The following is a 12,478-nucleotide window of genomic DNA, read 5'->3' as shown; positions in this document are numbered from 1 at the left end:
AGAGGAGCTTTGAGGTGGGACTGCCCACAGGTGGCTCCGTTGGCTTTATCTTGCTTGGTGTTTCCGAAACTCTGGATCTGCCATTCCCACAGCTGTTGGGGATGTGTGTCTGGCTCACCCCAAAACCTCTCCTCTAGCTGGATTCTCTAGGCCTGCCTTTCAGGCAGGTCCCCTCAGATATGCCGCCCCCTTCTAGGTGAGTTCTGGGCTGGGCTTCTTCTCATTTCCTGTGGCACATAACCCCAGGATCATCCAACCCTGGGGTCTGTATGCAAGAAGTTCTTTGTCCTGTCATCTGTGAACCAGCCTTTTAAAAAATAAAAACTTCCTAATCCCACTAGAGAAGTAATACAAAACATTTTATAAAACCCATGAAAATAAGAGAAAAGCAAAGAAGAAAGAAAACAAGCCATTTATTGACTCAGCATCCAGCAAGCGTCAATAAAGGATGGACCAGAACACCAGCTGTGTCGTGGGCCCTGGGGTCAGAGGTGCTTGAGGACCATTCCCAGGCCTCGTGGAGCTTCCTGCTTCGGCAGAGCCACAGTGGAAAGAGACCATCTCAGGACGATGCTGCTGTGGCTGGATGAATGTCCGTGGTTTTCTGAAAATCTAACATCTTCAGATCTCCGAGTACTTGGCTGCCATAGCTGCTGCCTCCTGTTTTGTAAACTGAGAAGACCTTGGCTGGACTTACTTCCTGAGTATAAAAGTGAGTGTGTGGCCACTCTGTTGCTCAGATGGGAAGGAAAGCTGGAAACAGTACACACGGGCAGCATTTTTCCTCTGCAAGCTGCTGCACCACCACACAGGAGCTGGACTTGGTAAGAGCAGGACTGAGGTTCAATGACTGTGGCCGTTGATGAGGTGGGAGGTGCTCTTGCCAAGGAGAGGGGCTTCCCGGCATGGCCTGTCTTGCTTCCACCAGTTGCGGAAATCGCTTTCCAGGTGGACTTGGGTCACCTTCCTTTTCAGAAGTCACCTGCCTGGAATCTCTACTACAAAAACCTCAGCTATTCAGCTTGCATCAAACAACTTTTAATGGGCAGAAGGCTGAAGAGTTGCAGATTTGCAGCAAGTTATCTCTTTATGCAGGAATGTCAGTCGTGAAGGGTTTTTTTTGTTTTTGTTTTTTAATTTCAAACAAGCCACAGAACCCATATAGTTATAAGACTTGAGTACTCTGAATCTGTTAGGCAGGTAATAGCATTTGGCTCTCACCTGAGCATGGGGGTTCATAACCATTTTGTGCCATGGGCTTCTTTGACAGTCTTTTGAAGCTCACAGACCTTTCTCAGAATTAACATGTTTCAGTTCATAAAATTACATACGTAGGATGACAGAGGAAAACAATTATGTGGAAATCATCATCAAAATATTTTTATGACAGGGCCGGCCGAGTGGCGTGGTCGTTAAGAGCTGGCTTGGGACGCCAGAGGGCCCCGGTTCGGATCCCACATATGAGGGCCAGTGACACTGCCCTCTACAGCTAAGATACTGAACAACAGCTCAACCTGGAGCTGGACTGCCGTGAGTCGCCGGCGACGGCGTAGGCTGCAGCCCCTGCTGCAGTGGGTTGCCATGGGCTACCGTGTGTAACCAGCAGCCGCCGTGAGCGGCCGTCCAGAAGCCAGCGACTGATCTGCCTCACCCGGGAAGAGCGCAATGATGGTGCCAACTTGGGCCAGTGAAGCAACGTCCTCCACAACTAGACTGAAGAACAAAACGACAGCAACTTGTCTGTTCCCCTCCCCCTAATTCCCTAGCACTGTTCCAATTCCCCAATTAAAAAAAATTTTGTTTTAAGACAGATTTGTTATATATAGAGCAATATTGTGCTTTATCAATGCATTAAATAATAAGACATTAAATAATAAGGCATAGTAGCAGACCTAACAATTACTTGGGTTTCTAAGTAGTGACAAATGTAAATGATATTTTAAGGTATTTGCAACAATTGTAATGCGATGTGACAATATCTGTGACTTCTCCTGAGGCAAAGTCCTAGGCACAGATAATATTGTACTGGTTTGTTGCTTAGTTTCCTAATGAGAGGAGGTGCTATAGTAGAGATTAGTAAAAACAAAGACAAAATTCTTTTCTCATCCATGTCACAGACTCTCTAAATCCTCTTCGTGGACCCCAGATTAAGAACCACCACACTAGCGTGCTGGTCTTTTTCTTGTTAGCACCTACACTATCCATAGCTAGCTTCTTCAATATTCTTACTGCATAGTTATGATAAACAACACAAAGCTACTTAAACAGGGGGGCTGTGTTACCTGTGTGGCAGTATCCCCCATATTAGGAGTGGTCAGTTTCATGCACATCTTAGCATCTAGTTTATGGGTTCAGTACTATCCAGTAGAAGGCCTGAAGCATTGCAGTCTCTGTCTGAGGTCCCCTCTTGCATTACGGGCCCTCAGAACTGGTTCTTTTTTTCCCTTCAGCCTGTTCCTTCCTGTTTCCACAGGTGGTTCCCCCACCCCCACCCCAATCCACAACATGTGGGAACAATGGTTTAGTGGTGTGACAAGATATTTAGCCACTTGCAGAGAGAAAATTATAGCGTGAATTCTATGTAACAGCTGAAGAGACAGTTCTGCCATTATTCCTAAACCCGAGACTGCTTTCTCCACACATGCAGTCCACACCTGCATACTGACCACTTCTTCGCTCACCTGGCTCCCCCCTGAGCCTTGTTTTACCTCCAGTAGCTGGGAGCTGGCACAGGGGGCCTCCAGCAGCAGTATTGCAGGGTCTCTGAGCACAGGCCTCGTAGGTGGGAAGCTTGAAACTGCAGCACAGGCTCGGGGCAATTGTTTCCATACTGACTCTCAACAGATACCCTCCACTTACTTTTAAAAGAGTCAAGGAGGAAGAAGAATTTGGAGTGTGGGTGGAGGTGAGAAATTAGACCTTACATCCCTTTTTTAAATGACTGCGCCCACCTCATTTTCCGTCTTCATCAAGGTGGGTCTTGAACTTGGCCTGAAATACTTGTTTGAAATGTTGTCAGGCTTTAGACTATTCATATGAAAGCAATTCACTCCGGAGGGCATGGTTTGGGGTGGGGTCTTTTCTGAACTGGACTTTGTCGCTGATGCTGCTCAGGACTCCAGCTAAAGCTGAGTGATTCTTGCTGGAAGACCAGGACTGTGTCTCCATTTGAACCCCTGGGAGGTGTTGGCTGTGTGTCATCCAAACAGCTGTTCCCAGAGCATTACCACGAGTTAAATGCTTTTCTACTCTGATTACAGATGTTCAACTTTTTTTTTTTAGAAGGCCTCACATATTTATTACTGAACCAACCTGCTAGTGCAGAAACATATTAAGAGAAAACTCATTTTTCCCATAATTTCCCAATAAAACACACCCAACTGTTCAGATAGTGGCGATCTTTCCCGTGCTGTGGTTAAGATCCAAGCAACCCTGACACAGCATAAATATGTGGTGCCCTCTCATGTGCGATTCTTCACAGAGCCAGCTTGGTTCTTCTCCAGTGTCTCCTCTTGGAATTGTACCTGATTTTATTACCAGTTTTCATGCGAATCCGCTGGGGGAATGGGCCGATTCTGCCTTTGTTTCTTGGCCAGGAATCACTTGATCCTGAAAGTCTTGTGAGAAGACATGGCGAGGAAGAGTCAACTGCACGCCCTACGACGGCGGCGAAAAAGAGGCAACTTCTTTTTACACCCCTCCCCCGACCCCAAACAAACTAAAATGTTTCCATGTAAAAAGCTGTGACAAGGGAATGCTGGACCACATCTACCTCGTGACTGTGGCACCCAATACTTCAGGGCTTCACCTAAATATAGTGTACTTTTAATCCTCACTAATGAGAGAGCGCAGTGGCATGATAATCCACACATCATTGTTTTGGTTTGAGAATGATGTTTTATGCTTAACTTGAAGGTGGTGCATCCAATGGAATAAATGATGCTCTGAGTACATTGCGTATTAAAGACTTGACTCATAAAGCATATTGTCTGGTTTCACTTTCTGGCCCCTCTTGGTTAGGATTTTCCCCTCTTTTACCCAAAAGATGGTTTCACCCTCACCTCCTACACTCCAGCCTCTCACCTCCATCCCTAGTCTCCAACTAATATGTACCAGTCAGCACTGAACTGTCCTTTCTCTGTAAAATCACCCAGGTCTCCTCATGCACATGGAGAAAGTGTAATTTTAGTTTACGATGTTCAGTTTTCAGACGATAGTGTTACAGTTTAGAGCAGAGTGCCCTGAGGCAGATGGCCTGGATTTGAGTCCCAGCTCTGCCACATGCTAGCTGTGTGACCTTGGGAAAGTTACTGAAGTTCTCTGTGCTTCAGTTTCCTTATCAGTAAAATGGAGGTAATACTAAATAGTACCGACCTCTCAGGGTTGTTTTGACAATTAATATTTATACCATATAAATTAATACATACTCAGAACAGTGCCTGGCATATAGTGTTTGCTGCTATTATTGTTTTTATGAAATAACAAGAAATGTGACATGTTTCATTAATTCATTCAATAAATATTTCTCAAGCACTTGCAGCTGTAACAAAACCTTCTAACTTTAAGGCTATAAATCAGAACATAAAAGGAAATGATCTAAAGGTGGGGGGCGTGTGGAAGGGGAAAACATAATGCAAATTATCTAAATGTGTTTGTTTTTCATTTTCAAGTTCTGCGAGCAGCTGTGGGCAGGAATGCGTCTGTGGCTGAAGGAAAGGAGCTGGACCTGACCTGCAACATCACGACAGACCGAGCGGATGACGTCCGACCCGAGGTGACGTGGTACTTCAGCAGGACGCCCGACAGCACTGTGCCTGGCCCCCATGTGCTGGCACGGCTGGACCGTGATTCTCTGGTGCACAGCTCCCCTCACGTCACTTTGAGTCACGTGGATCTGCGCTCCTACCGTTTACTGGTTCGAGATGTCAGCAGGGAAAACTCTGGCTACTATTTCTGCCATGTGGCGCTCTGGGCACCGGGGCACAACAGGAGCTGGCACAAGGTGGCAGCGGCCGTGTCTGTTCCCGCCGGTGTGGATGTGATCTGGCTGGGTGAGTGGTTTGCAGGATGGCTCCTAGCCTCTCCGGCTTACTCCCTCCTCGGGGATAGCAGGGAAGCCCGAGCCCTGTGTGCTTCATGTTATTTTGGTGTTCTTGATGTCAGGACAAGCGTACTTTAGCCTGGACAGATCCCAAGCTGCAGGGAGGGTGGGGGGAGGGGAAGCAAAACTGGCTGAAATCGAATCTGGCAGGCAAGGGAAATGTTTAGATAATGTGGCCTCCGTTGTCTCAATACCCTCGTTTGAGAGGATAGAGTTTCCTTTTGCTGTGGAGACTCTGAATGGCTCTTGGAAGTGGATTTTTGTGGAAGGGGAACGCTGCGGGTTTTCCGTTCCTTCGCCTAGACTCTTAGGTGCTAAGGCCCAGTGCAGAAAGAATTCCTGCACTTAATGGAATGCGTTTTTTTTCACGGAATGACCTGGAATCCCAAAATGATTTTATTTGCAGATGCCAGTTAAATGCAAGGGCCTTGCTGCTTCCCCAGCCCTCGGGGTGGGCGCTCACCCAGGTATGCTTCCCCCGCTGGAGGAACAGGGTGCCTCTCAGCCATTGACCGCCTTGCCACCCATTTATAACCATTTGTCGCATAGGTGGAGATCATTGTCATGTCCTCCCCTTTTACCTTTGTCATCTTCCCCATCTCTTATTGTCCTAAATGCTTGCCCTGCAAGGCTAACGTTTCCTAATTTTTGCTACTGCCTTGTAATTATTTGCAAGTAAACTGAGGCAGGATTGGGTCTAGTGGAGTGCGGAGTGCCTCGCTTCCCGCCTCCGTTACCGCAAAAATAGAGACGGGCCTCCCAGCCAAACTCCTCTCTGATCTGAGCCCGAGCTCTCGGCTGTCCCAGGACTGTCCCGAGCCCTGTTGGAGGCATGTGGCGTGGCTCTGATTCTCAGGAGGTAGAACATCTTCAAAGGCCAGGAAATTATTTCGCCCTTCGTCTGGTGCCGCACATCCTCCTGCCGGGACCCCCGACTCACACTTAGCTCTTCCTGGGTTAGTGGATCTGTTTCTTCCTAATACGCCTTTATTTGCCAGAGATGGGGAGCTGGCAAGTGGGGACAGAGCCGGCAGGGACAAGAAGAGTAATAAGAGAGTGTGCGGAAGGTATGTCCACTTCAGAGTGAGAGTAGGCAGGGTGTGGTCACCCCTGGGAGCCTAGCGATTCTCTGATCTCCGGAAAGTGAAAGGAGCAGGGTCTATCTGGCAAGCTTTCATTCTTGCCGTCTGCACCCCACGCAAGAGACTCGCTATGAAGTACTGAACTGGAACAATGTTGGCCCAGCTAGAGCTCTCCTTAGCAACCTTCAAAATAAAACAGATGTTGTCAGCACCAAAGGAAGATTTTTCATCTCTGGAGCTGAATTTGTCTCACAGCACTGATCCTCGGTGCATTGTGTGATACTGTCAAACCCCAGCTCGGGCTCTTGGTAACCCCTCCCCCTCCAACTTAGAATCACAGCTCACACAGTTTTTCTTTTTTTTTGGAAAGTGCTGCCTGCACTCCAATTTGAGGGCCTCTTTGAAGTGTTGCTGCATTGATCCCGGCATACCCTGGGGGCATGCAGGGACTGGCAGAGAACGGGAAGGGAGCTCAGGGAGGGAACGGGGCCCTTTTAACTGGAAGGGATTTGCTGGTGTCTGCGTTCCCCCAAAGAGGGAAGACGTAAAGAGACTTGAATTGTAGGGAAAAGGTTCAGTTCTTATCCTAAGGATCCAGTTGTTTGCTTTTCTGCGAAGTGCCAGCACCATTGTCACAAAAGGGGTGAGTGTGCTTTTCCCTGCCTGACGCCAAGCCCTACGCCTGCGCAGCGCTTTGCACAGAATAAGCACTCCGTCCACATGGGCTAGATGGATAGATAAACCAGCACCGGGCACATGGGCAGTGTTAAAATAAAATGTGTGCGTAGGAAAACAGGAATTGCCAAGAAAGCAATGATGTTCCGCTCAGAGAGTATTCAGAGACCGGGGAAATCTGCGAGGAGTGTCAGTGGTTTAAAACTGACTGCTTTCTTCTCCTTTCTTCCTCGTAAGTCTCCTCCTTCCCTGTACTGTTACTCCCACCATGACAGCTGCTTAGGCACGAGTCAGGCATGAGGACAGCAGCAGACCTTCCTCCGGGGCCTCCTGATTGGATTCTCTGCGCAGAAGCTGGTGGGCCCGGCCCGACACTATATGAGTCTCTCGCTACACAACATGTATGCATATGTGTGTGGGTGCCATACCACATGCAACTGGGGAGGTGGCCAAGAAAGACAGGAAGACAGATGACCTGCCGAGTACCTTGTTTATAGAGGTCATCTTAACGTTGTGTGACTGTGGAATGGCGTCATAAAGGAGTTCTTGAGAAAGTTGGTTCCCTATGCAAGTGTTACACAAAAGTCTCAATTTTGCCACCTGAGAGATTAAAAATTATAACCACTTTTTTTTTTTAACTCTTACTGTGTGCGAGGCACTGGGCTAAGGTGCTTTACATGCATTAGATAGTTAATCCCCACAGCAACCTTATGAGTGAGGTGCTGTCCCATCCCCACCTGAAAACGACCGGTTTTTATTTTGCTTGTGATTTTGGGGGTCGGGAATTAGGAAGGATTCAAGGGAGTTTGTCCCTGATACACATGGCGTCAGCTGGGACAGGCAGGACTGGAGGTTCCCTTCCACATGGCTTTGCCATGCACATGTCACCATACTCCTGGACCTCTCTCTCCCTGTCCTCACATGGCACCTTATCCTCAGCCCTTTACACATGGCTTGCGCTTCTCACAGCCCAGTCTTCTCAGGGTAGTCCCACTCCTTACATGGTGACTGGCTTCCAAGTAGCAGGAAGTAGAAGTGACCAGCCAGTTAAAAGCTATCCCTGGGACTGGCGCAGTGTCACTTCCACTGTTTCCTGTTGGTCAAAACCGTCACAGTGTCTGCTGGAGTTGAAGAGGGTGGAGGAAAAGACCCCATCTCTTAATGGAAAAGTAGCACATTACAAAGTGGCACATCGCTGGGAAATATTGCTGCGGTCATCTTTGGGAAATAGACTCTATCACCGTAATTAATGCTTGTTTTATTTCAAAATAAATGTTTAGAATGGCTTAGAGAGAATTACGGCCCTGGGTCAAGTCTGTCCTAAGTATTGTCATCTTAAGTAGAATCTGTCTCAAGTATTATTATCTTATGTGGAAACATTTTTGGCTTTGAGAGTCCAAAAAGCTGAGCCGTTCTTGTCCTTATTCCCTTGGGTACTCTGAGTAAACGAGGGACTGAAGCTGATTGGAGTCTTCTAATCTTCCATCGTGTTAGCCAGACAAATCAGGGCCGTGATGTGAATGGGCCTGGCAAGTCCCAGAGCCCTCACAGCAGCTGGGGGGGACCACGATGATTTTTGAGAGGGGAAGAAAAAGCCTGCTTTATGTTGGATTGTGTCCGACTTTTGAAGGGAAAAAAAAAGATTCAGGTTGGCTTGCAAAATGAAGCACAACTTAAAGCAGGAGACAAAAAAAATAAAATCAACACCAAAGAAGGTAAAAAAAAAAAAATCAAAGAATAGGTATTGCAAGGTAGTTGGGATGAATTCGTCACTTCATTTGAGCACTGAATCTGCCTCTGAAGTTTTGAAGAGCTGAAGCAAAAAGAAATGTGAGTCTACCGCTCTCCTCAGATGAAGGAAAACAAGCTCTTTCAGAGAGACAAACTTTTTCTTATTTTAAAGAAAAATAATTTATCATGTGCTTTTTTATTTCAGGGGCACTGGGTAACATAATGGACAGTGCTTTCAACTGTTCTTTTACAAAAGGCCCTAAGTGATCGTTTAAACGGTTGTTTCTTATATCCACTCTCTGTAGAAGCTGAGGGCATAAATCTTAAGTGTGTGAAGGAGTTTCTGGAAGAAGCCGAGTTAGGATGGAGGACAAATGTTGCTTTGTGTTGAGCCAGTGTGCTCTGTGGCTAAAACTATCGAGAATCTGGAGGCATGGGGAGTTAATCTGCATATGAAGCCATCTCTCTCTGCTATCAGATGTCTTAAATGAGCCATTGGCAAGAGTGGGATACTATTCAATTCAGGGTTGAGCCCTCTGCCCCACAGGACCAGGCTTCTGCGGTGGTCAGGGGCTTCAGATTCGAGAGCCGCAGGAGGAAGAAGGAAGCAGAGCGAGTTCTGCGGCTCAGGCTTAAGGACCTGATTGGCATTCTTCCCCACGAGTGGCCCGTCCCCTCTTCCAGCCGTGTGCCAGCGAGGAAGGTAATTATTTTTCTTTAGAAGGAGCTGTTAGTCTGCTAAGGACTTAGTGGAGACTTCGAGGTTCTGTAACATCTAGAGGAGATGCAATTTAGATCTTTAGACTTTATAGGCAGCTCTTATTAGCTGCCTGCTCAGGATTATGTCTGAAGGCTGAAGAAGAATGCGGGGGGTAGTAAGCGTGGAAAGCTGCTCCCCCACCTGCGAGGTGTGTTATCGTGGGCAGGTCGCCGAAGGTTTCTAAGCTGTGGTTTTCTTGGTGTCCTGCGATAATGCGTATCCAAGTGTTTAGCACATGCCTGGGACTTAACGTGCTCAGTACATTTTCATGGTGCTGATGATGAGTTACTGGTGTTGGAGGGGGGCGGTCAAGGGGTGACATACTCCTCCCCACCAAGCAAGGTCTTACCAGCTATGACGTAGGAGTCCGTCTTAAGGATGGAGGGACCAGGGTGACCAGGAATGTGAGTGTCCTGGAAGCACTGCTCCCACGCAGAGCAGGTTAAGCTGACCACACCCAGCCCCTTTCCTGTCCCCATCCTCAAATCTGATGATTTATTCTTCTTTCTTTGGGAGGGGTTGAGTGAAGATGAGAGAAAAACCACACGAGCTTACTTTGTGTGTGGGGCATGGCTGTCCAATGCCAATGCTTTTGTCTTTAGTCCTCTGACACAGCTGATGTTGAATAGAACCTCAAAATAATAATGGTTCTACTGAGGTGGGGTCAAGTGTGTCCCCCAAAATAAGAGTTCCTTATTTATAGCTTGCCTGGTTTAAGTGTTAGAGAATATTTCATTGTTCTATACAAATGTGGTAGTGACAACTCTTTGACAGTAGTCAGCGTGCTCAGCTGCCTCCATACTACTACCTGCCCTAGTCAAGATAATTAAAATGCATCAGCAGAGCGAGGAGGTGCCTCATCCCGTTCCCTTTAACTCGAGCATGCACCCTGTTCAGCTAATTAGCTCTGCCGAGTTCAGTCAGCTTCAAAGAGGGTATTAGAACATGGCCCAGTTGTACACGGTTCAGGGCTAGTGCCTCGGCGGATGTCATCACTCTTATCTTCTGGGATGCGGCCGGCTTTGCGAAAGCGTTACTAACCGGGTGTGTGATGAGGTTGTGCACTTTGGTCCTGGTGGGAGCCAGGCCTCGGAGCCGAAGCTCCTCCTCGATTTCTACTCATACACACTGTGCAAGACCTTACTTTGAACCCAACACCTCTGGGCTTTGGTGTTTGTCTGTTTGTTTCCACTTAGAAAATGTACATGAAAGTAGTATCTATCTCATAAGGTTGTTAGAAAGATTAAGGGAGAGTGCAAGAGGAGTGTAAGGCATGGTACTTGGCCTCCATAAATGCCAGTTGTTATCGTCGTCAAATGGGGGTAATAATACCCTCCTTACAGAACTGTGCAAATGGAAGGGGGTGATCTATGGGAAAACCTGCAGTTGGGTCCCTGCACACAAGAGGCACAAAATACCTGCTTTTACAGATTAGCTAGTGATTCTGATAGCTTTTCATTGTTTTAAAAGTCGTAACCACGGAGTTTCGTGACCCATGCTCAAACACCGTAGTCTTTCCCTGGAAATGGGGTTCACACTGTTGGAGGCCGTAGCCTCAGGAGGTGGTGTGTATATGAGCAGGTGCCACCCAGGGAGCCGGACTAGGGAGCAGGTTCTTGCTTCTCAGAATGTTAGCAACGTCACGCTTAGCTTGGCCTCAGCTCTGTGACAGGGCTTCCGGGGTGGGTGCAATTGGTTGTTTGTTTTTAACTTTAAAAAATTTTTTTATTGGGGAACAGTGTGTTTTTTCCAGGACGCATCAGCTCCAAGTCAAGTAGTTGTTACAGTCTAGTTGTGGAGGGCGCAGCTCAGTGGTCCATGTGGGGATCGAACTGGCACCTTGGTGTTACTAGCACTGTGCTCTAACCACCTGAGCTAACTGGCTGCCCCTGTTTTTAACTTTTTGGAACAGAATTTACAGAGAAATTTACACAGAAGTAGAAACACCCACCAGCTTCAACAATGATCAAATACTTTTTTTTTTCCTCTGGAAAAATTTAAAGCACATCTCAGACACCCTATCATGTTACCATGAAATATTTCAGCATGCATCTTTCACTGATAAGCATTTTTAAAACATAACCACCATTGCATTCTTAGCTGATTTCTTGATGAGATCAAGCAGAAGATAGTGGTAATCAGCAGTGGCGTGCTTATGCCCGAAATGAGCATTTTTTATGCAAAATATTCAATTGAGTCCAGTTCAGCAAAGGTGGTATTACCTTTTATGCACAAGGTCCTGCATGCATAGCACATACAGATGAATAAGGCAGGTAGGCCTGACTCTGGGTAGTCCTACAGAAGGTCCATAAGACACACTCACACAGAGCCAAAGTTCAAGGCTAGATTCACATAAAATCCTTAGAGAACAGGGAGCCTGGCAGCTGGTAGAGTCTCTGTGAACATTTGTTGAATAAGAAGTAGAGTGTGTGACAGGCTAGGTGAGTGCAAAGGAAGCTTTGTCTGCTAAGCAGGAGAAGCTGCACAGAAGAGGTACGCACATGACGAGGCTTGAGGAACAGGCACCATCTCTGCAAACCATTTTTAAAATTGTAAAACAGCAATAAAGGAAAATGTCCACCCATGCACCAAAACAAGAGAAAAATAAGAACGCACCTAGCCTCCCACCATTCTGCATGGTGGAGCCATATCTCCTCTAGGGTATAAGTCTAATTCGGCCTGCAGGGCTGGTGGATAGCTCAGATGACCTTGGAACAGCCTTGAAATCACTAGAACCTCCCTTTGTAAGTTCACAAGCCAAGAACCCACTCATTTTTGTTTGTCTTGGCCTTAGGGTCATCCTACTGGGGGCCTAAGTTTTCGTTTCAACAGAGAATGAGGAGAGCAGCTGGTCCATGAAGAGATTTTTCTGCCCTGCCAAGCTGGGATTCCTATAACTAGATGCACACATGCTCCACTGTCCTTTTTCTGCGCCTGGAGGCATAGGATTTAACACAGCAGTTCTCAACCTTCCTAATGCCGCAACCCCTTAATACAGTTCCTCATGTTGTGGTGACTCCCAACCATAAAATTATTTTCGTTACTACCCTATAACTGTAATTTTGCTACTGTTATGAATCGTAATGTAAATATCTTTTTGTTTTCCGATGGTCTTAGGCGACCCCTGTG

General features: G+C 47.0%; 1 protein-coding gene and 1 pseudogene across 1 annotated transcript in view; one reads left to right on the top strand and one right to left on the bottom strand.

Moving 5' to 3' along the window:
- The window catches only part of PTGFRN (prostaglandin F2 receptor inhibitor), an 83,467-nt gene that overhangs the window by 33,622 nt on the left and 37,367 nt on the right, over positions 1-12,478 (top strand). The window contains exons 4-5 of the mRNA XM_019661453.1: positions 4,671-5,051; positions 9,137-9,205. Of these exons, the coding sequence (XP_019516998.1) occupies positions 4,671-5,051; positions 9,137-9,205 (450 nt within the window). The remainder of the gene's footprint in view (positions 1-4,670; positions 5,052-9,136; positions 9,206-12,478) is intronic.
- LOC109392803 (60S ribosomal protein L39 pseudogene) lies at positions 3,476-3,632 on the bottom strand (annotated as a pseudogene).

Source organism: Hipposideros armiger, unplaced genomic scaffold, assembly GCF_001890085.2.
Source record: "Hipposideros armiger isolate ML-2016 unplaced genomic scaffold, ASM189008v1 scaffold_349, whole genome shotgun sequence".
In the NCBI taxonomy this organism is placed as follows: domain Eukaryota; kingdom Metazoa; phylum Chordata; class Mammalia; order Chiroptera; family Hipposideridae; genus Hipposideros; species Hipposideros armiger.
This window is presented reverse-complemented; position numbering and strand designations above follow the sequence as displayed.